The following is a 26,929-nucleotide window of genomic DNA, read 5'->3' on the forward strand; positions in this document are numbered from 1 at the left end:
TAGAGTCCCTTTCTCTCATTGTACAATTTTTTCTTACAGTCACGTGTTATTTTTACATTTTAAAATTTAGGAAAGAAATCACATGTTCTCAATGGTTTTATGTAACACATTATACGAAGGCAGGGTTTGCCTGTTTATAAAGAAGATTCTGGCCAGTCTGTATTAGCTGTGCTCCATCCTTATGCTTATTCAAGGATCACACAAACCTAGTTTAAAAGTTGAGAAACTCAATTGTGGAGTGTTTCCCTGTTTGATAAGGGAAGAATAAGAAGAAAATGCTGTGGTGTTATTTGGGAGAAAAGGGAAGGAAGGGAAAGGAGAAAGGAGAGCTGAAGCAAAATAAAGGAAAGAAGATAAAATGCTGTGAACCAACTGCAACATTAACGAGAAGAAATGAAACCTTAGCCTTGTCTGGCACAGATAGTTTGATCATTCCCAGCACACACACACACAAAAACTTTACATGCTTTTACTTATAGTTGCTTTGTGTGCTTCAAAACGCTTGTACAAAACATGAATCGGGTTTTAATTTTGCTGGGGAGATGTCCTTTAATTGTAGCTTGCTTGCTTTTTTTTCTTAAGTCATTAAGTAAAAATCATCTAGTGTTATTGGACTGGGTGCATACAAAGCTAGGCTGCTTGATCAACCTGCTATGCACCCCTCAGTCCTAATCCTGATTACCTTTGCCTTAGGTGATCTCTCTGAAGCCAACCCACTTTGATGTCCTTAGATGCTTGCATACTTCAATGTTTAAAAAAAAAACACTGTAAAGTGCTGTTGCGCTTACTGCTCTGTTTTCAGTAAACTTCGAGTATGAGAAGAGGCAGAACTTTATATAAGAATCGCTTTTGTCAATCTTTTGTTTTGCAATCAAGTAAGTTAATGACAGTTCAGAGACTGCTAATATATTCACCTACTGCTAGTATTTTGATCAGCTACAAGTTGAAATTCTTACAGGCTGTGAGCAGTTTTGGAATGTAAAATAACTTTTTGTTGTGAGAGAAAGTGTCTTTGTAACTGTAAAAATAGCAGTCTTCTGACATCCCCGAACTGTTGATTTACCTTTTGCCTCGAAACTAAGTGGTAGCCAGTTGCTGAGGGTGAAAAAGAAATGTTTGCGCTCCCCAAAAAAGTGTGAGCAATGTAGTCTCTGAGGAGCAGGGACTGATTGCCTGTGTGGTCACACAGCAGCTTTCATCGCCAACGGACCCAGTTGTCAATCAGAGCTACTGCGGTATAAAGCAGTAACGGTAATAATGGTAACACAAACGCCAGCCTTGGGCGTAACAGGGCAGATCCCGAGCTAGGAAAAATGGATGTGGCTCTCAGGGCACAGCAAGGCGGATTTAATGCAGTGCCTCTAGGGTTGTTGTGGTGAGCACAGGGAACAGGCAGTCTTTTCAGTGTGCTTTTTGGTCCTGTGCTGTGCACCCTGAGTTTTTGTCAGGGTCAAAGTTCGGGATAGGTACACAGCTCATTCCGGCAAGAAACGCTGTCCTGGCTGGCTGGCTACCACCTCCCAGCTTTCTGGAAGAAACAAGTTATGACTCCGTTCTCTTGAGATGTACTGAAGAAGGGAGAGGCTTTTTGTATCTCTTCCTTTACCACTGTTGCCAGATACTAGTAGAGAAGTAGGAAAAAAAGCCTATAACTGAGATGAAAACAAATTGATTGTTCCATTTTTTTTTATAGTCCTTTATATACTGACATTCAGCTAACTGCACATCTGACAACAGGCCAACCTTTACAATCACCCATTAGGAGTCTTTGTCTTGGCCTGTAACAAACAATTTCTGAGGGATTCTCCTTGCCTGTCCTTTTAGTTTAGCTCAATGGGCACTTCATTTACTAAAACTTTTCAGCTTCCATAAAACAAACTTACCTTTAAAGATACTCTGATGGGAACTTGAGCAAGTCTTTTGAACTGTTGACTGCTCAGATGCCAGTTGTTGCTACGATTTGCTGCTTTTATATCTCTGAAATTATTTGATGATTCCTTTACTTGTGTTGACAAGAAGAGCTCTAGGCCCTTCTTATTAGTCCCTCTTTACTCTGAAATAGGGCCTGCGGTTTTAGTCGTGATTCATCCCAGTAGGCTGTACTGCTTTCTGCCTTGATTATAGCCATTTTAACAGTAGCTAGAGGGAAAGAGAGATGTTTCTCTTACAATTAGGGAGCTCAGGCAAAAATTATATTATCATCCTTTATCAAGGGTTTTGGTTTGACAAAACCAAGAGCAGATGGAGGACGTTTAAACTGCATTATCTGTTGCAGTAAAAAAAAAGAAAAGAAAAAAGCTTTTGAGAAATTCAGGCAAGATACGCTAAAACAAAAGGAGTAGAATAAATAACGTAGTCCTGTAGTGAAACTTTAATTTAACATTTTAATAACCTGAATGGTAATTTAGGACATACATATCTGCTGCACCACAGTATAGGAAGTATAAGAAAAGGAGAGAAAATATGAGACCCCTCAGTGGTAGTTCCTTACGACTTAATCCTCATCTAACAAAAGTTCAATGTAAAATGTCCCTGCTGACTGAAGGGAATTTGTGAAATAAAGTGGAAGCTTGTAAAATTAAATAAACTATAGCTAGCATAGGAGTCAAAATAGTGAGACAAATTCCAGAGGAAGCTAAAAGGAAAAGAGAGGATAAAGCTGCTTGATGTTGGGTTAGCCTTTGTAAACTTTGCCTGGGCAAATTCCGGATGATGGAAGCTATAATAGAATTAGTTTCTTCTCATAGTTTAAATGTGTCTAGAATCATATTTTAAAATCCCACAGATGCTTTTCAAACACAGAAATTGGAAAATATGTTTTAATTTTATTTTTTAAGTTAAGGAGGGTTTTAGAGTCCCTTGCTAAACTTAAAAATCTGTAAGCCTTGTGTGATGTCCTCTCTGAATCCAGGGGGAAGAAAAGTTTTACCATTGCGACGAGTGTATATTTTTTAATTAAAATCAAATGTAAAGCAAATCTGCATACTATAGGCTAAAAGACAGCAAAGATGGCCTTTAGTATCAAAGATAAACTTGGGAAAAAGATACAGAAATTTTTTCCTAACAAGATTGAACAGCCTGGATTGTGAATCACTGATCTCATTTCCAGGACCAATAGCAAGAACTGAGTAACTGAGGATATAACTTTTTTAAACAAGGTCGAGAATTGTGTGGGGTCAGTGGTCTGCTCAAGAAATCGACAAAGCATAGAAGTATCTATTTATGAGTGAATTATAAAAACGCCTATATTTTTAATATATATATTGCACATACCTGACTCTCGCATTTACATTAAGGTGCAATATTATCCATGCAGGGAGATAACTAGAATGTGAAGGAGGACAAGGAAGAGGAGAGTAGCCTTGTACTGAAGGGTGCGTTATCTGAGGTTACGCAAAGCCTGGTGGAAGGGCGGGTTATAGTGCACAGTTCTTCTCCGTGCCAAGAAGAGTGAAGTGGCCAAGTTCGGTTCAGATCTTACGGGGAAGTTCTGTGCAGCTCCCAGAGCGCCTTACCAGAACAATCCAGTCTCTCCCTCTGAGCTTAAATGTGTTATGAAGTCTGGGAGATATAAAAGTGTTAAAGTTATGAAAAAAAGGTTTATATTCTGTGCTTTTAATTTTTTTAAATTGCCTAGTATTTTCTGGGTTACTTTCACTATTCTATTTTAAATCTGATTATCCTCCTACAAGTGATATTCTCTTGCCATATTACCTGCATTTAGAGTTAGTTTTTAATTTTACTAAGAAAACCAAGTCTGAACTAAGAGCAGATGTGTAAAGTCAGAAGTAAGTAGGTAAGTGCAAATTCCGTAGTTAACTTACCTGCCCTATGCATGAAGTCTGTGATGCCGGATAGTTTCTCACACAAATTCATGTTATTGATGTCCAGCTGAGATACAGTGAGTAGAAGGCATAGACTTTTAACTTCAAATATCAGGTGAGCGTACACTCCCAGCAGAAAAAAAGGTATGCATTTGCATTTAAAATTAAATAAGGTATTGAGGAAAGCTATATATACTGTCAGGGATTAGTACAGGATAACAATATTTCATACTAACCATAATTAAGTCTTCTGAATATGTCCTATATTAGCAATGTTCTACTTAACAGAAGTCTTAAGACAAAATTTTCACAAACAGCAACAGTATGATCTGATAACTGAAATCTAAAGTTATTTTTAGTCATTTTTATCAGGAAATTACTGACTTAGTATGCACTTACTTACTAATTTGTATATGAATGATTTTACTGAGTGAAATGTATGTAAAATTAACTCTTAGGTCGATTAAGAAAGCAGAATCTTACTATGATTAAAACCACAGTGGATATCTGTCATTGAGTGTCTGGAATTTGCTGTTTTCTATATGCAAGTTAGAAAGCTATTTTGTATTTGAATTTTGTTACATATAAAATAAAATAATTTCTTTAAATGTGGAATATCATCTCTGATGTGTCATTTCTATAGCATTTAGTTTTGCTACCCAAAAATAGAAAATGGGCTATATTTAGTTCTACAGATTTATCAACTAGTGGTATCTCAGCTTCTTCTATATCAAAGAACAAATAAATTTGCCTAATTATTATGACTAATTAGATCAAATCATGCAGCTTTAGTGATTTTCGTTATCTACACTGGACCCAAATGTCCAAACTCCTGTGATAAAATTAGTGTCTCTGATACTCCACTGTGACCACAACTAGAGAAAGGCAGTAGGTAGCACAAGCGGAACTGCTAAGCATGCCCACATAAGAATGTCACACTTAGGTAACAGAGTGTCCCTCAGGTCAGCCTACGATAAGAGCAAAGTCAAACAAGGCTGAATCCTTGATGTTTTGTGTTTTAAGTATCTGAAAATTGTTCACGACCAGCCTCGACCTACAAGACCTCAAATGATCATATGAGCACGGCAATAAATTGGTGGTAACTTGCCCTGAGGCCCATGTTGTAGTTGTGATGTTGTGAAAGTTACATCTAGTGTTAGCCTGTCCACATACATCTGCCTACTTGCTCAGCCTTCACGGACTGGAAAATTTTATATTTACTTGTACCGAAGGAGAACTATGGTGGCTGAATGGGCATGGCTGAAAGGCTCTGCATCGTATCAGTGCGGTCAAGTGGAGATGCACGGGAATACCACGCCATCAGGAGAGCTGGGGAACCACTTGCTTTCCAAAACTCCACACCTGAGCAAGATTTTGGCAATGCCAACAGTTCGTAGCCCTGCAGTATTTGCCAAACATCCAGGACATGGCTTCCTGTCATGGGACAGACTGATTCACCTTCCTGACAGAAATCAGAAATGGAATGTAGTGGGTGTAGCGAAAAACTGTTTGTGTAGGAAAAGACACTCCAAAAATTATGATATCCAGAGGAATGGACAGCAGTTTTCACAATGCCGACATGCTTCAACTTGGACTAGCACAATTTTACAGCCAGGCCATACAAAAGCAAACTTTGAAGTCATATCAAGTGCCCAGGAATACCAAAAAGAAGAAAAAAAGTGTAAAGGTAACTGGCATTATTTTGCAGAGCACAACGAATGCGGTAATTAAAAAAAAAAACAACAAACAACGGGTTGTTATATCTTTGCTTATGGTCAGAGTTTTAGCCATTGGTAAAAGCATTATTATGTGGGGGGTGTTTTCTTGTTACCAATTTTTTTAATTTTTTTTTTCAGCAGGGATAATTGTGATTTTTAGTATTCCTTTTTATTCAATTTAATAGCTTTGTGAAGAGTCTGATGACAATGTGATGAGTACTTACTGGGGTTTTATGTGCGATACCTAATATAAAATAATTTCTATTCCTTTAGCCCTTCAAAAATTTATTTGTCTCTCTATGGTCTTGATAAGCTGATCAAAAAATCTTTTCTGAACCTGGCCTTCTTAAATAAAGCATATCCTTGATATATTAAAAATGCAAAGACAAACTAAAGCATTCTTTTACTACTTTCAGGGTGTTCACCTCTCACCTGTGACTGTGGTGTTTGCCTTTTCTTCTTCCTTATTATTAACCATCCCCAAAGCCCCAGCAAGTGCACATGCAGAACTCAAATAAATGGAACTTCTTGTTATGAATATTCTTTGCCTCAGCAGTCAAGAGAATTAACCGTTTTCTTCACATAGCTTTTTTGTTCATATCAGAGCAGCATTGAAGGAATTCATTTTAAGAATCACAGTTGCTTGGGTATTAGCACAAATGTAGTGCCTAAGTTATTTTTATTCCTCTTTAAACTGGGATAAATAGTTCTTCATTGTTCTTTGCCTAAAAAATAATTACTGCATATTGGGAGGGAGGGACTATAAGTTGTTTTCTTTTACTTAAGTCTTGCATCACTCTAGGAAGAAAGATTACAGTGTCAGGAAGGATATCACCTCATGAAAAAGTTAAACTGGTCTAAGTACCTGATTTCTTTAGGTTTAGTTGCTCTTTACCTCAGAATGCCTCTTTGCTAACAGATGTCAGGTGTTGATCGCTTTAACGTCTTACTAAGGGCTGTCGGGAGGCTGCCAAACCCAGACAGTCCCAACCAAGAGTCTGTTAATTACGTTCTGTCAAGCTACATTAGCTAGCTTTCTGCTTGGTTTTATTTTTGAACAAATGGAACTTTTTACCTTAAAGTTTTCATGTGGAGTTGGGGTAGGGAATGACTCAGAAAAGGTACATGTTTTAAGTATTGGCGGTTACTTTCTCAAGAGATAAGCTGTGTAATTAACTGATGTCTGCTAACAGGGTCTTCCAATTATGAGATATGGGAAGACTTAACAAATTGGGTTGTCTGGGTCACAGGTCTATAATTACTCTTAGCAATATTTGCTCAGAGACCATCTCAAAAGTTGCCAAACACTATTCCAGAATTTTGTTAGCCAGTTTGTTGGCACATCTCTCAAGGAGCAAATGCTTTCTGACAAGACCATGTGCTACCTACATGTGTAGTGAACAGTGCAAGGAAATTGTGCAAGAAAAAGCAAGAATGAACCCTGGAAGATTCTTGATCATGAAAGAGCAAGCTTCATTCTCCTTAACCAAATTTATTCAAGTTGTCAAATATTTTCAGGGAGAACTGAATTTGTAGTGAATCTGAACATTTAAATATAAACTATGACATTCTTTGTTATCCAAACAGACTAATGAGTCTGAAGTGTTTCAATAAAAGGCACATCACGCTGGCATTTTATGAGTCACATACGGATTTGGTGGCATGTCATAACCGACGTACAGCAGGTTTGGTGAGAAGCCGTTTTAGAGAAAGAACTAACTTAATACATGTTGAGAAAAGAGGTGTGCTGTTGTGTAAATAACTCTTCCTCAGGTTTAAACAAGGGGCAGTTAGTTTAAAGCTTGCTGCATCTGTTGCAAACCCAAAGAAATTATTTTATGCCAGAAAGCTTTAGCCCTTTTTCCCTCAACTGTATCACTCGCTATAATAAATATAGTGTAGACAAAATGACAATTTTAATGTCTTTGATTCCACTGAGACATACTCCAGGAACCATCAAATGCTATTGTAACTTTACAGCACTAGAATTCCATAATTCTACATACTTTATGATTTAGTCGTAAGTAGAGTTTTCAAAATAAGATAAATACTATATACAGGTCATTTTCCGTTCTTGTAAGCGCTCAGTATTATTTTGGATTCTGATGCTTGAGGTTTTCTTTCTTAGTTTAATCTGTAATACTACTGTCCACGAGGCTTGGAACCAATGTGATAATTTGATATGTAGATTCCTCAAACAATAAGTTTGCATAGTCATATTTTTGAGGCACTGTTTTGAGTCTCTGGTCACAGGGTGCAAGGTGAATGAATAAGGTAGTGCAAATATATACATTAAAGAGAGGTGGTAGCTTGTCATGTGGGCACAGAGATAGCTGTATTTGACAAATGATATGTGTTGGAAAAGCTGCATCAGTGCTTCTGCTCAAAAGCCATTACAGTATTCAGTATATTGTCTTTATGATATGAAAAGATGGGGACTGTCTGGGATATGTTCCGTGTTATGTGGTGTGAATCCTGAAGGTGCAGATTTGCCTTCTCCTTGAAGAGCAGTGATCTAATATTTTTTTACCCATAACCTTCATCAGAAGTGGCCAAGAGAATGCAGGCAATGAGGAACTTACAAATAGGAAATATAACAGTTATTTTGTAACATGTAAAAATATGCATTATAAAACTAGGAGCTGATAATACAAGTGTACACAACTGTTAGGAGTTTAGAAAGGTATGTTTAATTCTTGCCACTACATGTTCAAATGTGTAAAACTTTTTGACCAAATACTGTATTTTTATTTATCTGTATGCATAAAGTGTGAACACAACCAACGTAAGATCCTTCCGTGTGGTCCTTTAGAAGCAGCACTCTGCCCTGAGTAATTTGAAGGCTCTGCAGTACTTCCCGCATACTGACACTGCCGAATCTTTTAGAAGTGGTGCGTAGGGGCCCTGACTGCAGCATTCGGATTGCCAGGGCTCTAGACCAGGGGTGCACAGTTTGGAAACAGTCAGGAGAATATGACTCTTGCAGGTAGTATCCCACCCGCACACTCACTCAGGTAGCAGAGGTACACAACAGGAGTGGATTGCGCTGAACGACACTTCTTTTTTGTGTGTCGGGGATCTCGGTTGGTTGGGGTGCTCCATTAGGAGGATCATCCACAGGAATACTGTCTTGCCTTAACATTTTTCTGGGTTCATTTTGGTGGTTTTTGTGACTGAGTTAAGTGACAAGAGAAGTGCAGCTTAGCAGGGCATCCGATTGTTCGTAATTAAAAGTTTTAGTCAGAGCTTTTGAAAGAGGAGTTGATGAAGAGCTGCATGGTCTAGTTCAAGGCAGTCTCTCCTGCGGACACTTCCTTTCAGGCGTTCTTGGCCTGACTTCTGCCCACCCAGTGTAACATCACTGACTGCACTACGCTCACTTCTGATTTACACCAGGGCGAGTATTTCAAAACCTTTGGGGCATTCAAGACTCACGTTCAGCAAGTAATTTCTGTCTTTTTTAATACAATGAACTGATGCCTCAGACTGTGAAAGGTTCAAACTTTGGATCCTCTTCTGCTGCAAAGTTTCTGTATTACCAGTGCCCTGTTTGCTCGCACTGGAGGTTTTATTCTGCTACTGATTAATTTCCATGTATTCACATAATCAGACACTTGTGAACTAGTAAAATTCCAAGTGCGATACTACATTGCTGAAGGCAATGAAAGTTCAACATGACGTGATTTAAAGACTCTTAATATTCACATCAGAATACGAGACAAAGAAATGTTGTTAATATTATTTTCTACTCCACTTTCAGACTTCTGATAAAGACACCACCTGACTGTCTTTTATCAGATGATTTAGTTCAAAGTGATACATGAATGGGACCTACAGGATTGGACCCTAAGAAATTAAAATGAAAATATGTTAGGAATATTTCAATTTTAATGGAGATGTTAAATCTTTGCAGTGTTTTTTGAACGGATATGTTTCCAAGGGAACAACAATTCACAGTGCTATAAACCTCTTTAATGTTAGCACATTACAGGTAAGGAAACTCCATTCCCTGGCCGTGTTTATCATTCTTTTTTTTGTCAGAAAAGGCTCTCATCCATTTTTCTTCTCATTCTTCACAGTTTCGTGTAATTTAATTTCCTTGCAGTATTAGAGTAATTCTGGCAAAAGTAATGCATATGGCACATTTCTAAGCATTATTGATGTAGCAATAGAAAATAAAAAATGTTTGAGGGATTTAGTTTGGAACAGAAAGTAAGTCACGGGCTGTGCCACGTCGAGATACCATATCCTCAGGTGCCATCCTGGCTGGGACGGCTCTGTCTACACACAGTTTCAATTCTGTTTAGTTTTTCAGTAACAAACCTAAATCAAATCAGGGGCAAAAGAACAAGAGAAGAGAAAATTCATAGGAATTTTAACTCCTCTGTCAAAAGAAATCCACGTGGGGAAAAATTCCCACTAAGAATTAAAGCCTAGTTCTCCAGAGCTTTACTGGGTGGTGTAAAAGTATCTGGGTATTCTGCTCTGCTAACCTGTCAAATAAAGCCTTACTTCTGTGCAGGCTCTCACATGAATTCCTGTTAGCTGTACAGGAGATCGTTTTGTGGCAAACGAACAACCCACGTATTGCACTTGTGGAATGGTTTCTTTCTGGGGAGTATGGAGAATTAAGCTCAGCAGGTTGTATGTGTTTACATTTGTATGTACTACAGTATTAGCAAGCGATCATACAACTGGGTATGGTTTGGGGGTTTCTGTGTAAAAGGCTATTCCAGAGTTTCTTAGGAAACACGGGCGTGTTTTTATGAAGTGCTGAACATCCATTCTTGAAAAATCAGATCTTGCCTAAGACATGCTTTATATCACAGACAAAATCACTGTTTGCAAAATCTAGATCATGGGCCTCAGCTAAAATGAAAATGAACTTTTATTGTATGCTTTTTCACATTGTATTTCACAATGCTATTTGTTGAGTTAGATCTTTGGTAAAACCAGTGTGGAGAATGAGGGTTCATTTGTCTTTTATTTCTGGGGTTTTGGTAACTATTAGTGCTCTTAATGAAGGAAGGTGTTAGTTTAAATTATCAGAGTTTTAGCAGAATAAGTTCATTTTGGAAGCAACTTCATTGACTTCAGTAGAATTGATCTTGATAGAGATCATCTTGACTTACCAAATGTATTATTGTTTTCTGAGCAAGTTAATAAGAAATGTGTGTTAAAGATGCTTCTTTTATAGTTAGAGGGGGGAAAAAATAAAAATCCAAGCATGAATTTTAACTTCTCAGATCCTCAGAAGCACTTATCCTGAATTCTGTTAGCCTGCACATTAGATACTAATTGGCAATGCTTCTTATTTAGATAGGTTAGTTACGGTTGTATGTTGGAAGGGAGAACATTTCTCCGTTGGCTCTTTGCATCAGACTGAAACATTAAACAATATCGAATAGGGAGAAATATGCATATGTCATGCCCAGGTCTTACCTATTTCGCTGAACTTCTGAGAACCATTTAGGTGTGCGTTCATCAAGGTTGTTAGATGTATACTTAAGATCCTAGATGAAAAAGGGCCAACCTACATGGTAATTTTGGCAATCCTGTAGATTGTTTAAAATCAGTGAAATAAGAAAACTAAGACTTCATTGTCAAATCAATAATAATGCTGCTTCCTAATAACAAGAACAAACATTAAAGAGGGATACCGTCTTGTTACTGACTTCACAAGTTTTACCATATTTTAGCTGTGCTGTAAAGAGAAAATATATTTTGCCTAGGAAAAAAACAAATAGCAGCTAATATAAGTTAAAAATAAAATAATTTCTTCTAGATCAAAAAGAATGGCTGATTAAACAAGGTATGCTAACCGTATTGAGGTTTGGGGTGCATTACGCAATTTTAAGATTATATAGTTTTTGTTGTAGTGGCATTGACATGTTCATAGCTCGTAGGTGAGCCAAAACGAGCAAAAAATCCTCCTTACTCTACTCAGTCTGTTGTCGAAAAAGATGCCCTTCTAAAAGTACTTCATTACTGAAACATAAAAGATAACAAAGCAGAATAGCAAAGCAATTAGCTTATTGATAATATTTAAGCAGTGTTCTTTTTGCTGATTATAGTATTTTGAAGTTTCCCACCTGTTGAACTCAATAGAAATTACCTCCCCAAATCACTGGAGTTTTGAAAAGCTGCTTTCCCGTAAATGCATTACCAGGCAGTGGGGAGGATTGTGTATGTGTGGAAGGCGGGGGAGATTCATGCATGTAATTCTGTAAAACAAAATCAATAAAGCTGATGACAGATTAAGTTGCTAAATTTTGTAAAACTAGACTACTGTTCGGGTCATCAGCACAGCACTATTGGATTTTCTATGGTTTAATGCTGAAAAACAGGATTATTGATTTTAGGATTTTCAGCGTATCCCCTCTGGGAGTTCTTAAGCAGTCTTTATAATGCTTCACACTTAAGTTGACAACTACAGTGACATAACTGTGTCCTCGCCTTAGTAATCATTTTCTAATCATATTGGAAAAGGCTGGAAATGGTTTATAAAATGATTATTCCAGACAAACGGGGGAACAGGAGGGTTGTCGGGACGTCGCTTCTTTGTCTGGTGGTCATTGCTACCTGCCTGCCATCTTCCCTTGGAATTAACTTACAGTCACAGATTAAGACCTTTGACTGTCATAAATCTGCTTCCCAATATGTTTGACAGGCAGGGGAGTTCACAAGCCGTCCCAATATAAATAGGATTTTAGCACATCAGGTGCCGCTCCAAAGTAAAACGGGCTATTTTGCACTCGACTTTGTTGGTGTATATTCATTGCTCCTCTCCCGTTCCATGTGTATGCATGCCTGCCTGTGTATGCATGTGTGTGTGTACGTAAAGTGGAAGCTGAGATAGGGTAACAAAATGAACTACTGTATGCAAGAAATATATGAAGTGCACCCAGCTGCTGGCAGCAATTGCTACATGCAGTCCACTGATTATTGCACATATATCGAAGATAATCAGGGTTACAGCAGTTGTGATGCTCAGGTCCTGCACAGTAACAACATATATATGGAACAGGCCTGGGCGGTGAATCAGCCTTATACCTGTAGTTACCCTGGAAACGTGTTTAAAAGCGAGTACTCTGACATGGACATGGCCCTGAATCAGTACAACCAACCTGAATATTTCACCGAAGAAAAACCTACTTTTTCTCAAGTGCAGTCGCCATCGTACTCTCAGAAGAAAGGTAGGGGCAATTTCTTTAAATAACAAACAAACAAAAAAATCGCTGTTTTTGTTTTTGTTTTGCTTTAAACTTACAGTTGCATCAGTTGGCTCAGATACATCTTTGAATGTGAAGGCTGCCTGTTCAAAATTGAAAGCAGCAGTAACATAGGTTGCTAGGTGATTGTAAGGTTTTCTGTGAGCGATGAGGATTTCCAAGCACTTTTTCTTAATCTATAAAAGACATTTGCAAATATATCGCATGTTTTCTGCTGTCTGGGGCTATTAAGTTCATTTGCTATTCACCAGTGAGCCAGATAAGAAAGTTTCTCTTCTGAAATGTCGTCGTTATATATTCTGTGTCTTAAAGCTGTGTTTCTGCTTACATACAAACAATTTGTGTGAGTCCTCCTTATCAGTAAATGTGAACTCTGTTTACTCAGCAACTCGGGCAAAATATTTTGAAAATACAACTGTAAATATGTATGGGAAATTGATTACGTTTAATGGAGTTACTGTCTTCTAGAGTGAAAACCATGTAGTTTCTGATTATGCAAAGCAAAAAAGACTGCAAATTCAAGAATATATCTATGCAAGAAGGACTATTCTGCATCCAAAAAGTTGATCTAATCAATATGTTTGTGAGAGGTAATCAGAGTGCAATAGCTGCTCCCTCAGGGTTAAATCATTGCCTGTGTTTAGAATTTATTATTTTGCTTTCAAGTAAGCAAAGCAAATTGAGAAAGTGCCCAAAATACCAACAAACACTTGGAAATGTTTTCAGTGGTTTTTGTTCTGAACTCAGACAAGCAAACTGACGCATAGAGAGTATACGTTCTCTGTGTTTCTTTAAAATCACATTATTAAAGAATAAAAATACAGTCTGTTGTAGCAACATAATGTCCTTTTTCTATTAAGACCAGATTTTCTGTAGGCAGTTATCCAAAACCCAGATGAATCTGATGTAGTTAGGTAGATAGAGAAAACACCATTTACTACTTTTAAAGTGGCTGTGTAGTAAAAAGTATACTGTTTAATCTTACTAACTACATGGAAAACTGAAATATTTCCCTTTTGTATTCATTAGCACTTGGTGCAATCAATCTATATGTTTGGTAGAAAAATGTCTTAATTTTATACTTTGAACAGCATTGTATTTCAAATAAAGGAAATATTTTTTTAAAATCCTGTTCTAGGAAGCTGTAAGAACATGATCAAGTTGTAGACTAAACGTAGTTGTGGATAATGCATGTTTTTGTATTGTGCAACGTTTTAAATGCTTTTTAAGGCTATTTATCTGCTATTGGCTTTTAACTAATGAATTTATAACCCTTTGTAGACTTTTCCCATGTCTTATTTTTGGTTAAAGAAAAGTAGTACTCAAGATTAACATAGAGACTTGCTATTGCAAAGTCAGGGAAGCATGCATTTTTCATGATGTTAAAGGTTATAAATAATAATTGATATACCTAGATCGGAGCTTTAAGGAAGTTATTTCAGTACTCAGACACCTGACATCTGCTCTGTTTAAAGTTTTTGTACTTGTTTGGTTGAAAGAACACGGAGTTGTTTTTAAAAACGGCTTGTCGGCCCTTGTTTTCTACTACCTCAGTTTCACTAAGAAATGGCAGTGAATTTTGATGGAAGTCGGCTCTCGAGCAGGCTTTTAATTGATCATTCACGGAGACTGAGCAACGTGCTTTAGGATTCTTTAGAGCCTTATTACTGTGATAATCAATAAAAAGTTGCCTCCCTCCTGTCAAACCTTTGCAACTGGTGAGTTTGTTAAGCAGAAGAGATCTAAACTGTGTGGGACATGTGCATCTTCTCTTTTTTTGTTTTTAATTTCCATCTTTTAACCAAGCTATCGTAAAACTAACGAATCTTTTAATCCTGCCCTAAGAACAGAAGGCTCTACACAGGGCATGTGTGTCTGTATTGATCGAGAATTGATTTGGGGGGGGACGAGCGAGTTTGTTAGAGAAGCCTTGGTAATAGCCCATTAAAGCAAAATTAAGTCCCTAAGCAGGTGTTTGTGAAGAGTCTTGATTGTTGCAGTTGGTATTTCTGTTAGTCCCCTGAAATTTGTAGTAATCTCAATAATATGCTGTTCAAATCAGATTGTACTTTACAGTAGCACATGGAGTCTTTTCCTATCAAAACTTTTGCTAGTTATTAAATGGTTAAAGTCTTCTTTTCCCTCTGGGAAGAAAAAAAATCAACATTTTTTATGCTGAAAAAATTATCATTTATGAAGGAGAGTTTAATTATTTTTCTATCTTTATGTCACTTTAAAAGAATTCAGAAAATAACTAACAAACAAGAACCAAAGATGCAACAGTGTGTCAGTAAAGGAAAAAAATAAGTATTTAGGAAGTATAGCAACTTATTCTAAAATATAAGAAAGCACATAAGCTGCTCCAGTTATTACAGTACATTAAAAACTATTATTTCCTGATTATCTGTCACAAATTCTGATTAAAGACTTGAATTTTAAAGGAAAAAAATTGTGCTCCGGAAAATCAAGAGGTTGAGGTGGGGTTTTAGCTTTGCATCTGCTTGTTGCTCCATTATCTTTTGTGCTGTACTGTGCACTCTTAAAAGGCAGCAGCGCAATATTCGTGCAATACTTACTGTTTTATTAAGGAAGCCCTTTTGGACCTGTTCCTACCATAGGAGACAGGCAACCAGATACACTTTGTTTTCTACATGAGGCTGTGAAATCTGATGAGCAGCACAGGGCTCATCATCATGAGAACGAGGTGCTATTCCCAGTTCTGTCCCAGAGAGCTTAAATGGGAATATTTTTCCCCTCCTACAGTGCTGCTGGCCGTGGTGAGCTTGCAGCACCGCACGCTGGATGGGCGATGCTCCGGGGGAGCCTGTGCCACCCTTCCCTTGCGCGGAGGCTGAGCAGATAGGCAAAAGTGTCCCTGCATCTCCTCACACCCCCCATACAGTGAGGAGGAGTACCCAGTGACAGGGTAGAGGTAGTGCAGTCAGGAAAGCACAAGAGAAATACGTACAAAGGTCCAGAAACCTCAGTATCCCCACGTTTGGTGTGTGTGCAGTGTTTTGGCCATTTAGACAATGCAGGAAATAGGTCTGCAAAGTTAAAACCAGGATGAGAGTTGGCTTTCACTTGCCTTTGCACAGACATTTCCCAGACAAAGTTAGCGAAAGGTGCCCGCAGGTATCCATGAGGTTAGGCTTTAACTTCAGGCTCTGTGGAGGCGGACCAGAAGTAACCAGAGGCTGTCCCCCGAACCAAGGATTTGGAGGCAGGAATTCTTCAGTCGGGCTGTAGCACTGCTGGCTCCTCAGCCCCGCATCTCACCTTGCTTCCCAGATACAAGGTGAGGTTAATGCCACCTTTTTAAGGGCTCTTGGTACAGTGGGAGAATGGGGCTTTGAAAGTTGTTATTGTTGTTATTATTATAATTGTAATTGTCATTACTATTTCCCTTTATATTTTCTCAGGCAATTTACATGCAGCTGAGAGTACGTACTGTATGACTGGTAGAGTATGTGACTGAATTAGTCCAAACCGAGCTCTCAGCGGTGTGAAAACATTAGGGTACTTTCTGAGTAGCGAAGAAAATGCAACATGGAGGTTGTGTCACAATGTCTTCTCATCAGTGCAGGGAGTATGTGTGCATATAATCAATTTACAAAAACACTGAGCATTTGTCATCTTGGCCTTTGTGGCAGAGCAGCTCCCAGTATGTTAACAATTATTTTGGGCTTAAAAATGATGAATTTTGCTCTTGACCACCCGTCTAAGGAGATAGCACTGGTCAGAAAAATTGCATCTTATTCAGAAAATCATTATGCATTTGGAATTATATGTTTCTTTTTTAATAAAAATGTCAGTGAAAAAACCGTTCTCAGCTCCTTTGCTGTAACCTTTCCACAACCAAATGAAGGATGGGAGAGTGAACTAAGTCATACTTTTGCATCAGTAGTAAAACTGATGTTCAGTGAGGCTTAGATTTCTAAATAAGTTATTTGTGATACTAAGCTATGGTCTCTAAAAACGTTTAAACAATTTTGGGAAAAATAATTGCATTGTCTGACTCTTACTCTGTGCATTTTGTACCTATAGTTGGTAATGGATGCAAGTACAGTACTGATCACAGCAGTTTAAGTGATAATACAGTTTGGGCTAAATGTTTTCAGCGCTTCTATGCAAAATGCACTGCTATTGATAAGGTTTCTGACTCAGCCCAAAGAAAAGGGTTAATAACATAGAGAAGCCATTGAGCGAAAAGAGACTATAAAAAATGTTCCAAATTCTGTCTTTGCAGAATCTCTTGCCAAATTTTAGTAATTCCATAAACCAAAGAATGTCAACAAAGATCAAAATTGCGGACAAGCAAGCCAGTTAGCTAACAAGAAATGTGTGAATCTGTTTAACAACATTCTCGGTGCTTCCAAGCTCTATGGAGAAATAAGCAATTTTTCTCAGTAGGAGTAATTTAAAGCAAGTGGGAAGCAAGGATCAGTGTATCAGCCCAGCCTTTCAGATCAATACTGATAATAGCACAAACAAGAACGGAGTATGCTTTTTCTCACTCAGCTCTATGCTTTCTCCAATAAACACTGGATTTAAGCTTTTTCTACACAATCGTGTCAAGGATGATATCTGGATGGTTCTTGTAATTTTTTATAATTTGCAAAGAGTTACAATGTGACTATGGAATCGGTAGAACAGCAGTATGAATTTTCTTTTCAGTTCTAATACAGTTGGGGATTCTCAAGGTAGTAATTAATTTCATCTTCTTCATTTTCATACTGCAGTGTCTAGTAAGTGAATACGAGCTTACTGATAAGTCCTAAACTCCTCATTTTAGTGAGTGGTCTCTAGTCACGTAAACCATACCAGATGGGGGAAAGAAAGATTTCAGGGAGTATAATTAATACATGACTCTGCCAATGTACAGTGAATACTGAATAATGGTCTTAAAACACAAGTGTCCATGTGCAGTAGCAAAAAAATGGCTTTTTCTGCTTGCAAGGTATAAGCCTATGGTGGATCAGGAACAAGCCAATAAGGAACATCTGGTATACAGACATAACTTGTTTGCATCGATGTCACTCATATCCCTGGTTGGTAGTCAAATACGGTTTGGGTCCTAGAATGTTTTTTAAGGTGTGGTTTAATCCCTAAGCCAATATTCCATGATCGGTACAGACAGAGACCTGGAGATGTAAAGTCTGTGCAACGATACTTTAACAAAACTTAAATCAGTTCTTTACTTTTCTCAAAACATGGGGTTTTTTTAGTGTGTGCCAGGTACAGAGTTAAAAAACACTTATCATTTTTCAGGGGTTGTTTTCATTTCAATAGCTTCTCTTTGCGTTGTTGCGGCGGGCGGAAGAATAGCCACCGAGTGTCTCATTTGTGCCTCTCCACTCTGTTGCACTGTGCAGGGTCACATATACTGCTTTAAGGTATCATTCCTGCAAATGGTAATTTGAGAGTGTAGGCATACAGTATTAATGCAGGAGAGTACCTCAGATGACTGCATAGGTTAGCAGATCTCGTTCTGTCCTTAACAGCTGCCGGGGCAAACTCATTGCGCATTTTCCTATTGAAGGGAATTGTTTCTTGCCATATGTTTACAAAGCTACAGTTACGATTTAAAAGATATTGTAAATCACCATCAAGATTGGTTATAATGGATTATACAACGTATTCTTCTAGATAGTGGCAAGTGGTCCTGCTGAGTACTTAGCCTTGCCAAGACAGTGAGATTAGGCGGACTGGCAGGTGGGAGTCTGGGGAGCAAAGGAGTTACTTCAGGCTGCAGGGGAAACACCAGACTTGGCAGGTCAAGGTCATTGATGGATGTTCTCTGCTCAGAGCAAAGATCCGAGGTGGGCATTGGGATGAACAATGTCAAGTCACACTTGACAGATAGTTAACTTTGAGGATCATTCGAGATGCACCAAATGACAGTCTGTGCAGATGCTGGAATACAGCAGACAGAGGCTTGAAAGACCAAGGAACAATATTGGCTATTATTGTACCATTCACTGAGATTGGTGTTGCTTTTGAACGGTTCCTCTTAGCTATTTAGTTAGTAGATTTTGACCAAGAAATACAGGATGAAATATGAACACCAGAAATAGGAACCTACCCAACGTTCCCATGATATTTGTCATCAGACGTTCTTCTTTCATAAGAGAGCACCTGGGTTACTCTGTCCAGATAGCATCTGCTTCTTCCACATCGGAGTTTTTGTTTCTGGTTCAGAGATTAAACACATAAGATGCCAAAGTACTTGCTGATGGGAGAGCCAAGTCCCTGTTAGTCTGCCCCTCCTCTTTTTCCCCAAGTGCTGCAAGGAGCAAGAGAAGTCTGTTGCTCTGCTTCTTCCTCAAACCATCCAACAGACAGCTCTGCTGCCATCCACGGCTTCCCCAAGAATCTCCATTGCACTGTTCATAGCTTCCATGCTGGTATCAAGTTTAGAAAAACACTGCTGAATTTCCTCCTGCTGCTACTGTTTCTGAGTAGCAGTGAAAATGCACTGAGGCTGCTTGTCTGCACGTCTTACAAATGAAATTGCATTGAATTTATACAGAGGTGAGAGTGGATGTTTGCAGCTACTAGAAATTATTTACAGTGGGAGTTACGGTTTGTAAGAACTGAATGTCCCTTTGTTCCTCTTGGTATGATGTCTGTTTGTCTGAATTATATCGTTTTAAAATACTGCTGAAGGTCCAATTTTCCTAGTTTCTCGCAGTTTCTGACCCCATAAGCTGTTGGAAGGAGGATTAAAAATATACAAAAGTGTAGATATTACTCTCAGATTTGTAATAGAAAGAAAAAAGATGTTTATTGCACACTTCTATTGCCAATGATTTCTTCGGATAAGATTTTTCTATCCATGTTTCCTGTTGAATCTGTAGAAGAGTTCAAAGTGTGTGCTTACCTTGTGATATGGGCACAATCCTGCAAAAGTGATGAACATAATACTTAACATTTAAGTAGCTTAATAGCTGGCACTTAAACGCTTCTGATGCAGCAAAATTGGGAACGTGGTTGCATGTAAGGATGCCGTTTTTACTAGGAGTGCTTGTAGGAGATTTGTCTTTTCTGCCAGATTGGAAACTTTTCTGGGTTGGATAAAGTCATGAAACTCCAAGAAGGAGATGGACGCCAGTGGTCACATGCGCAAGCTACTATATATATTTAAGGAAGCGGTTTAGACAAGTGGTCTCCTGCTCCTCCAATAGAACAGAGCTGCCATTACATGAGCAGTGCTAACCAGATTATATACTTAATGAAATATCAAGGCGTTTAATTCAGAAGTAATTCCTGAGGAAGCAAACCAGGAATACTGAATTTTGGAGGACGTAGTCTATGCTACTCCAAGTCTGCGTTTCATGAGTAACAGTAACCAGCAATAACAAGAAGCCATTAATCTTTACAAGAAATTTAGTGGAAAATTCTGTATCCCTTTGCTGACTCTTCTGCCTCCTGTATCAGCTCCATGTTACGTATGTGTTGCACGTGCAGAGGCAGATGTGAGCAAAAGGGGGGCAGGATGGAGATGATAGCCTCGGAAAGTTCAAGTATTTAAAGCTCAGTTAGTTTCAAGTATTTTCTCCCTGATTTGGGCTTTTCTCTCTGGAGAACCTCTAGCAAGTGTAGCCCTAGGAAGGCACTTTCATTTTAGCTGTCTATTACTGAGCTGACTCTCTGGCATGTGGCATGTTAGTCACAGGAAGATGACAGCCACCCCCCTTGCAGTATCCTCCAACAGCCTTCTGCTGCCCTGAGTCTTGTTGCTGGTTGCCCTCCAAGTGACTGGTGTGCTGAGTCCCTGAGCTATACCGAGCCATACCAGTGTGCGGGCTGCGCGAAGACAGCAAGCTTGAAGTCTAGTCTAACGTGTGGTGCTACAGATGCGTTCAGCAAGCCAGTGGCAAGGGATAATGGTACAGGCAGTCACATCCAAAGGACTCTCCCTCATTGCACTCATAAATTGCACTCAGCCAGTTGGCAGATGATGCAAAACTGGGAGGAGTGGCTGGTGCACCAGAGGGGTGTGCTGCCATTCAGAGTGACCTAGGCAGGCTGGAGAAATGAGACAAGAGGCATCTCTTCAAGTTCCTCAAAAGGAAATGCCATACCCTGCACTGAGGGAGGAATAATAAATGCAGCAGTACAGACTGGCTGCCGACTGGCTGGTAAGCACTTTTCATTGAAGTACTTAAGGGTTCCTGGTGAGCAGCAAGTTGAACGTGAGCCAGCAGTGTGTTCTTGAGGCAAGGAAGGTCGATGGCATCCTGGTCTGCATTAGGAAGATCATCACCAGCAGGATGAGGGAAGTGATCCTTCCCCTCTGCTCAGCTCTGGTAAAACACATCTGCAGTGTCAGATCCAGTTCTGGGCCCCCCAGTACAAGAAAGGCATGGACATACTGGAGCGAGTCCAGCAAAGGGCCACAAAGATGATGAAGGGACTGGAGGAGAGACTGAGAGAGCTGGGACTGTTCAGCCTGGAGCAGAGAAGGCTCAAGGGGCATCTTATCAATGTGTATAAATACCTCATCCCCTTTCAGATAGAAAACAGAGCCAGACTCATCTCAGTGGTGCCCAGTGACCGGACAAGAGGCAATGGGCACAAACAGAAATACAGGGAATAAAATACTCTTTTCTTTTTACTATGAGAGTGACCAAGCACTGACACAGGTTGCCCAGAAAGGCTGTGGAGTCTCCATCTTTGGAGATACTCAAAAGCCATCTGGACATGGTCCTGGGCAACTGGTTGTTGATCATCTAGAGATGATCAACTGGCTGCTTGAGCAGGGGGGTTGGACCAGGTGACCTCCAGAGGTGCCTTTCCAACCTCAGTCATTCTGGGATTCTGTGAACTCTTTCCTACACTTCAATAATTTTACAGAGTTACATAAATAGTTGCACTTTCCTCTCTCCCCGAAAGGGAATCTGAGATCTCTGTGCTACATCTTTACAGAGAGATTTTTCAGAAGGAAAAGTTATGTACCATAACTCCATTAATTATGAGTCATGGGAACACTTACTTTGAAAGGTTTGTATTTTACACTGTTTCAAAGTTCTCTTTAGTTTAGCATTACTTTTTGGTTGCCATCAGAATTGTTTTGGTTTTTTGCTCAAATTGAAAATATGTTTATATTATCAAAACAAATCCCATTGTGGGAAAAGATGTTTTTCATAGCAGTAATATTTGATTTCACTTGTTGGGTGTCTGGTAAACCACTTCAGAGAGAAAAGGTCATTCTAACACATGCATGTACACACACACGTGTTTGAATGCCCACGTATTTTGCCCTAAATTCAGGCTATACTAAATGTTCCTGCCCAGGTAAGGACTGATCAATACAGCTTGGGGTACCTGTTGCTGGTACTTCTCTAACCACACCTGTGGAGCTGTTTTGAAACAAACGATCTCTCAGTAAATATTTCTTACCACCAGGTCCCTGAGCCACCCTGCAACCTGGGATCTCATCTTCAGCATACAAGTATATCGGGTTTTTTGTGAAACTATATGTCTCGCAGTTATTTTTTTTTATTTCCATCAAAGCCTTTGAGGTAAAAATAAATATATTTCTTTTTCTCAGGTAGTATTTCACTCAGGGGAGAGCAATCATGTTCTAGCTTCTCCTTGACCAGTAGATGCTGAAACAGTGTGAAAAGTAGAAGATGATATAGACTATGTTTAAATAAGTCTGTAACATTGTTAGCATGAGGTTTTTATTCAGGACATTCCATGAGTTCAGATAGACATGTGGATTTTCATATATTATTTATATATCAAATATATCATATAATTTTATATTGAGTTTACATGCCACACCCTCTTTTTCTTTACAGGGTATATACCCAGCTACTTAGACAAGGATGAGCTATGTGTAGTATGTGGGGACAAAGCCACCGGATATCATTATCGCTGCATCACTTGTGAAGGTTGCAAGGTAAATGGCACAGTGGGAAAGTGGGAATCAGAAATAGCTCTCCAGCTCCTCCATTATACGGACTTCCTGAACTGTGCTGTCAGATAAAACAAAGACAGATTAGAAGCGAATAAGAACATCCAGTACTGATGATAAGCCGTATCTGGCTATGCTGCTGCTCTTCATATGCATAAGGAATATAGTTGATTTTTGCAGTGTTTGCTTCTGAAAAGAAAACAAGAAATTTAGATTTTTGTTGTTGCTATTTAACTGTTAGCTTTCACATTTCCATTTTTTAATGTTTCTTTGGCCATGTTCTCAGCCAGCGTACATCAGCATACTCCCAGCAACTCCAGTGAAGCTGTTTATGCAATAGCTGAGATTCTGCCTATGGCCATGAAGAGTCTGTAGCAATTAACAGTCTTCCAGTGCCTCTCATCGTCACTGCGCAGAAGCAAAAATCAAAATCCCTTCCACATGCTTATACGACAGTAACATCGATCACTTTGGGAAGCACTGACACCCAATTAAAACAGTTTCAAAAAAATTTTAACTTCTTTAACTTAAGCATATTGAAATGTGCTTTTAGCCCTAAATTGCATCTCCGAAGCTACATGCAGAATTAAAAAAGAGATTGCTTTGGGCAAGTAAAAAAAAAATTGAGTAACACAATCAGGCACATCTTACATGATTTCACTGCCATAAATTTGCCTGAATAGCTTGAAATCCTGTAAGAAAGCTATTCTTTCCTGCAGAAAAGAAAAAATTATTATGTTTTTCTAAACAAATGGGACCACACATGTCATGCATTAGTGTCATGGGACTAAGCCACAAAAGCCATATTCTGTTCATCCCCAAAGTCAAATATTTGGATCTGAGATTTTGGGTTTGGAGTGGCTTTAGAGCTTCACATCACAGTAACTCATGTGTTGAAGTAGTTCAGCATTACCCTCAGTTACGTTTATGAAATGCACAAAGACCTAAATATCCTATATATAGCAGGTTTGTGGTAATATTCATAATGGTTTTATACTCATACATACATAGTATGTATGTATGAGTATGTATACTCATACATACATAGTATGAAAAAATACTTATATCTGAAAAAAACGGAACTGAACAAGTGATTCTTACGTTTGCACCCCATATACCAGATGACAACAGTACATAAAATGTATGAATGTGACTTAATTTGGATATAATGAGAAGTAAGCGACACTGTGGCATTATGAAATATCTTTTGCTCCCAGCTGAACGGCTGTATCTGTCGCCAGCTTTCCTACTAAGGTTTTTGTTACTCCAACAGAAGTATTTCTTGTTATGCCTGCCAGCTATTTTAAAGATACAGCATACAAAACTTACTCTTATCTTCAGATACGATTCTTCTGTCTGATGTACAATTTAAAATAATGCTTATGTGCACAACGAACTGAGGCAACAATTTGCAAAAAGTAATTAATTTCTTTCTCCTACTTATAGCTGGCTTACAAACAGACTGTTTTGTTTTGTTTTGATTTGATTTGTTGTTCTTCTTGCAAATGTATTCATCGTACAAGATGGGGTTTTTTGTGTGGACAATTTCAACCCATGCTTTGGAGGATCTGCATAAACACTTGAAGTTGTATGATTTATCAGCAAAGTTATATGTAATCAGTTCTCAATGAACTTGACATTTACTAGTTGCTTCCACTCAAAATCACTTTAATTTTGTAACAACACTAATCAGGGCTGACAGCCAAAAATTTGCTTTGGCAAGTGCTTTCATGAACAAAGCATCCTCACACATGATTTCTGAAGAGTAAATTGTAAGGAATTTAAACACAAATAAACCAACAGTGAGTTCTGACATTACTGAAATGTTTCTCTGGACTGTACCCATTGCATCTATTGCTATATAGGTGCATAGTAAAGGAATTTAGGAAGAGTAGTTGCCTTACAATAAAGTGTGCTTTCTTTTATTGATGAAAAGAACACTGCTGTGATGAAATGTTTGGACAAATATAAAGAGCAGCTTCCTTATCACATTGTATCTAGAGATGATCAAAGAAATTTTTTGCAAAAAGTTTCTGAGAAATGCAAACAGATGGGAAGGTGAAATGTGCTGGTCCCAACACAGGTGGTGAAGAGCCTTGCCATTGTAAAGCTGGAGCTATGTTAAGTCCCATGCAAGGTTTGGAAAAGAGAAGTGCAGTACCACTTCCTGAGATTCATCGGAGATTTTTCCATCTCTTACTGTAACTAGAGATTACGCCGTGTCCCTGGTTGTCCAGAGCCATCTTTGATCTTCAGGGAGGAGAGGGGCAAGTCCTGTCTCTAGGAATTTGTCACAGTGTTGAGAGTGGATCCAAATCCAGTTGTTGGGTAGATGAGAGTTTGAGACCTAATCCAAACCCCACGTAAGGACATCTTGCCTGTGATTTCCTGGATTTTGGCTCAACCCAACAGGTCCCAGTCTTGCAAAGGCTCACACACATGCTTCATGCACTCAGTTTAATTGAGATTTCAGGTCTTATCGTTATTAAGGAAGAGTGAGTTGTACTCTTAGCTCGAGCTGGATCTTGTAAGAGAAAACTCTAATGAGGGCAAGGCTCTTTATTGTCTTCACTGGAGTTAGGAGCTCAAGCTGAAATACAGACTTATCCATACGACTTAATTAAACGTTCTGTGTTAAAAGGAATTACACGCTGCTATAAGATTTTACCGGGTGTTATTTAACATGATTAAAAACAAACCTTTCGCCTAGTGAAGTGAAGACACTATTCATTGGATAAAATCCCAGAAGAGACTATTAATTAGGTAAAATCTCACTTGAATTTTGCCATTGTTTTCACTGAAACCAAAGCCATTCTTAGTGGCCTCAGTCAAACAAGACCAGGGTCCCAGTATGTTCTCTATGTCAAAGTGGTCCCAAGCTGCATTGCAGAAGGTAGATGGTCTCAAACAATGGTGAAACCTGAAATTAAAGTGAAGTCTAAATTTCTTGCTTTACAGCCTGTCTTGTCCATATCTTGCGGCCTTGGGATAAACAAAAAAAGTCATGTTGAAATTAGTACCAGGATTAGGTCCGTAATGTTCAGAGATAAGTTGTATCTGATTTCTTTACCTGAGACGAGGGTCTATGGGGTGTATAAAGCAATTAATTCAGCGGAGCTACATTAGTTCACATGAGCTTAGGATCTGACCTCATATCCATGTTGCAATTGGCAATATAGATCTGTATTATGATAGGTAAGTAGGTAGATAGATAGAATGGATTTATATTTAGAGGGATCTTTATTGATGATGTTTGTTTTGAATACAGAGGTCTGTGGTAAATAAGAATTAAATCCTCTTCTCAGAAATACAGGTAATTTTAGAATTATGGATCCATTATTTAGAACCAAACTCAAAGACTGTGTAATTGTGTTCACAAAATTCTCAGTCTTGCCCAGATTTGGTTGGTTGGTTGGTTGGTTGGTTATTTGGCTTTGATGGAATGAAAGGAGTAGAACTGTTTGTTCTTAATCCTTTAGTAGCACATACACACCACCATTCTTACTATCTGCAGAAGCTGCTCTTTAATTACAAGTATGTATATGCCTCTTAATATCCTCTTAATATATGTAATTTAGAAAGGGCCTCAAAATAAACTCTCTAATTCAAATACAAAATATTTAACACACAGAAACATAAGACTTCAAGAAGACATGTAGACAGTATTTGTCCCTCAAGACAGCATTACTTATGCCTTTACTTACCTAAGATGTCTATATGTTTTTAACTTCTAGGGAGGAACTGTTTTGTTCTCTTCCTCTTTGATAGTTTCATGGAATGAAGTATGTTATCTTGCATACCTAGGTACATTCCTACCAAACCAAAGTGGCTCCCAGTTTGAAAAAATTGCACAGCGCTAATGCTTTCCAATGTATTTATTTATTGCACTTAGGGTTTTTTTAGAAGAACCATTCAGAAAAACCTCCATCCAACCTATTCCTGTAAATATGAAGGAAAATGTGTGATAGACAAAGTAACAAGAAATCAGTGCCAGGAATGTCGCTTCAAAAAATGTATCTTTGTTGGCATGGCAACAGATTGTAAGTATATTTTTCTGTTTTTCTTTCTTTTCTCTTTTTGTTTTTTTGTTTGGTTTTTTTTTTTAATGTGTGAGTTTGCTTGAAGTATGTTGATTGGTGAAGATGGCTAAAGTAGAGCAGAACTGTCAGCACTTCTTTGTTTTTAATAACTTGTACCGGGGAATTATGCTCACTGCATGAAACCACTTTC

General features: G+C 38.5%; 1 protein-coding gene across 25 annotated transcripts in view; it reads left to right on the plus strand.

The window, feature by feature from the left end:
- Positions 1–26,929, plus strand: part of THRB (thyroid hormone receptor beta) — a 174,909-nt gene that overhangs the window by 131,286 nt on the left and 16,694 nt on the right. For 23 of the 25 annotated variants that reach the window (XM_087771277.1, XM_087771212.1, XM_087771222.1 and 20 more), the window contains 2 exons: positions 22,584–22,684; positions 26,592–26,739. In XM_087771277.1, the coding sequence (XP_087627403.1) occupies positions 22,584–22,684; positions 26,592–26,739 (249 nt within the window). Of the gene's footprint in view, positions 1–5,063; positions 5,512–12,410; positions 12,739–22,583; positions 22,685–26,591; positions 26,740–26,929 lie in introns of those variants that run through there. The other 2 variants (XM_087771145.1, XM_009466446.2) reach the window with 2 other exon arrangements.

This window comes from Nipponia nippon, unplaced genomic scaffold, assembly GCF_047370975.1.
Source record: "Nipponia nippon isolate SJK-2023a ecotype South Korea unplaced genomic scaffold, ASM4737097v1 scaffold_1, whole genome shotgun sequence".
Taxonomy (NCBI): domain Eukaryota; kingdom Metazoa; phylum Chordata; class Aves; order Pelecaniformes; family Threskiornithidae; genus Nipponia; species Nipponia nippon.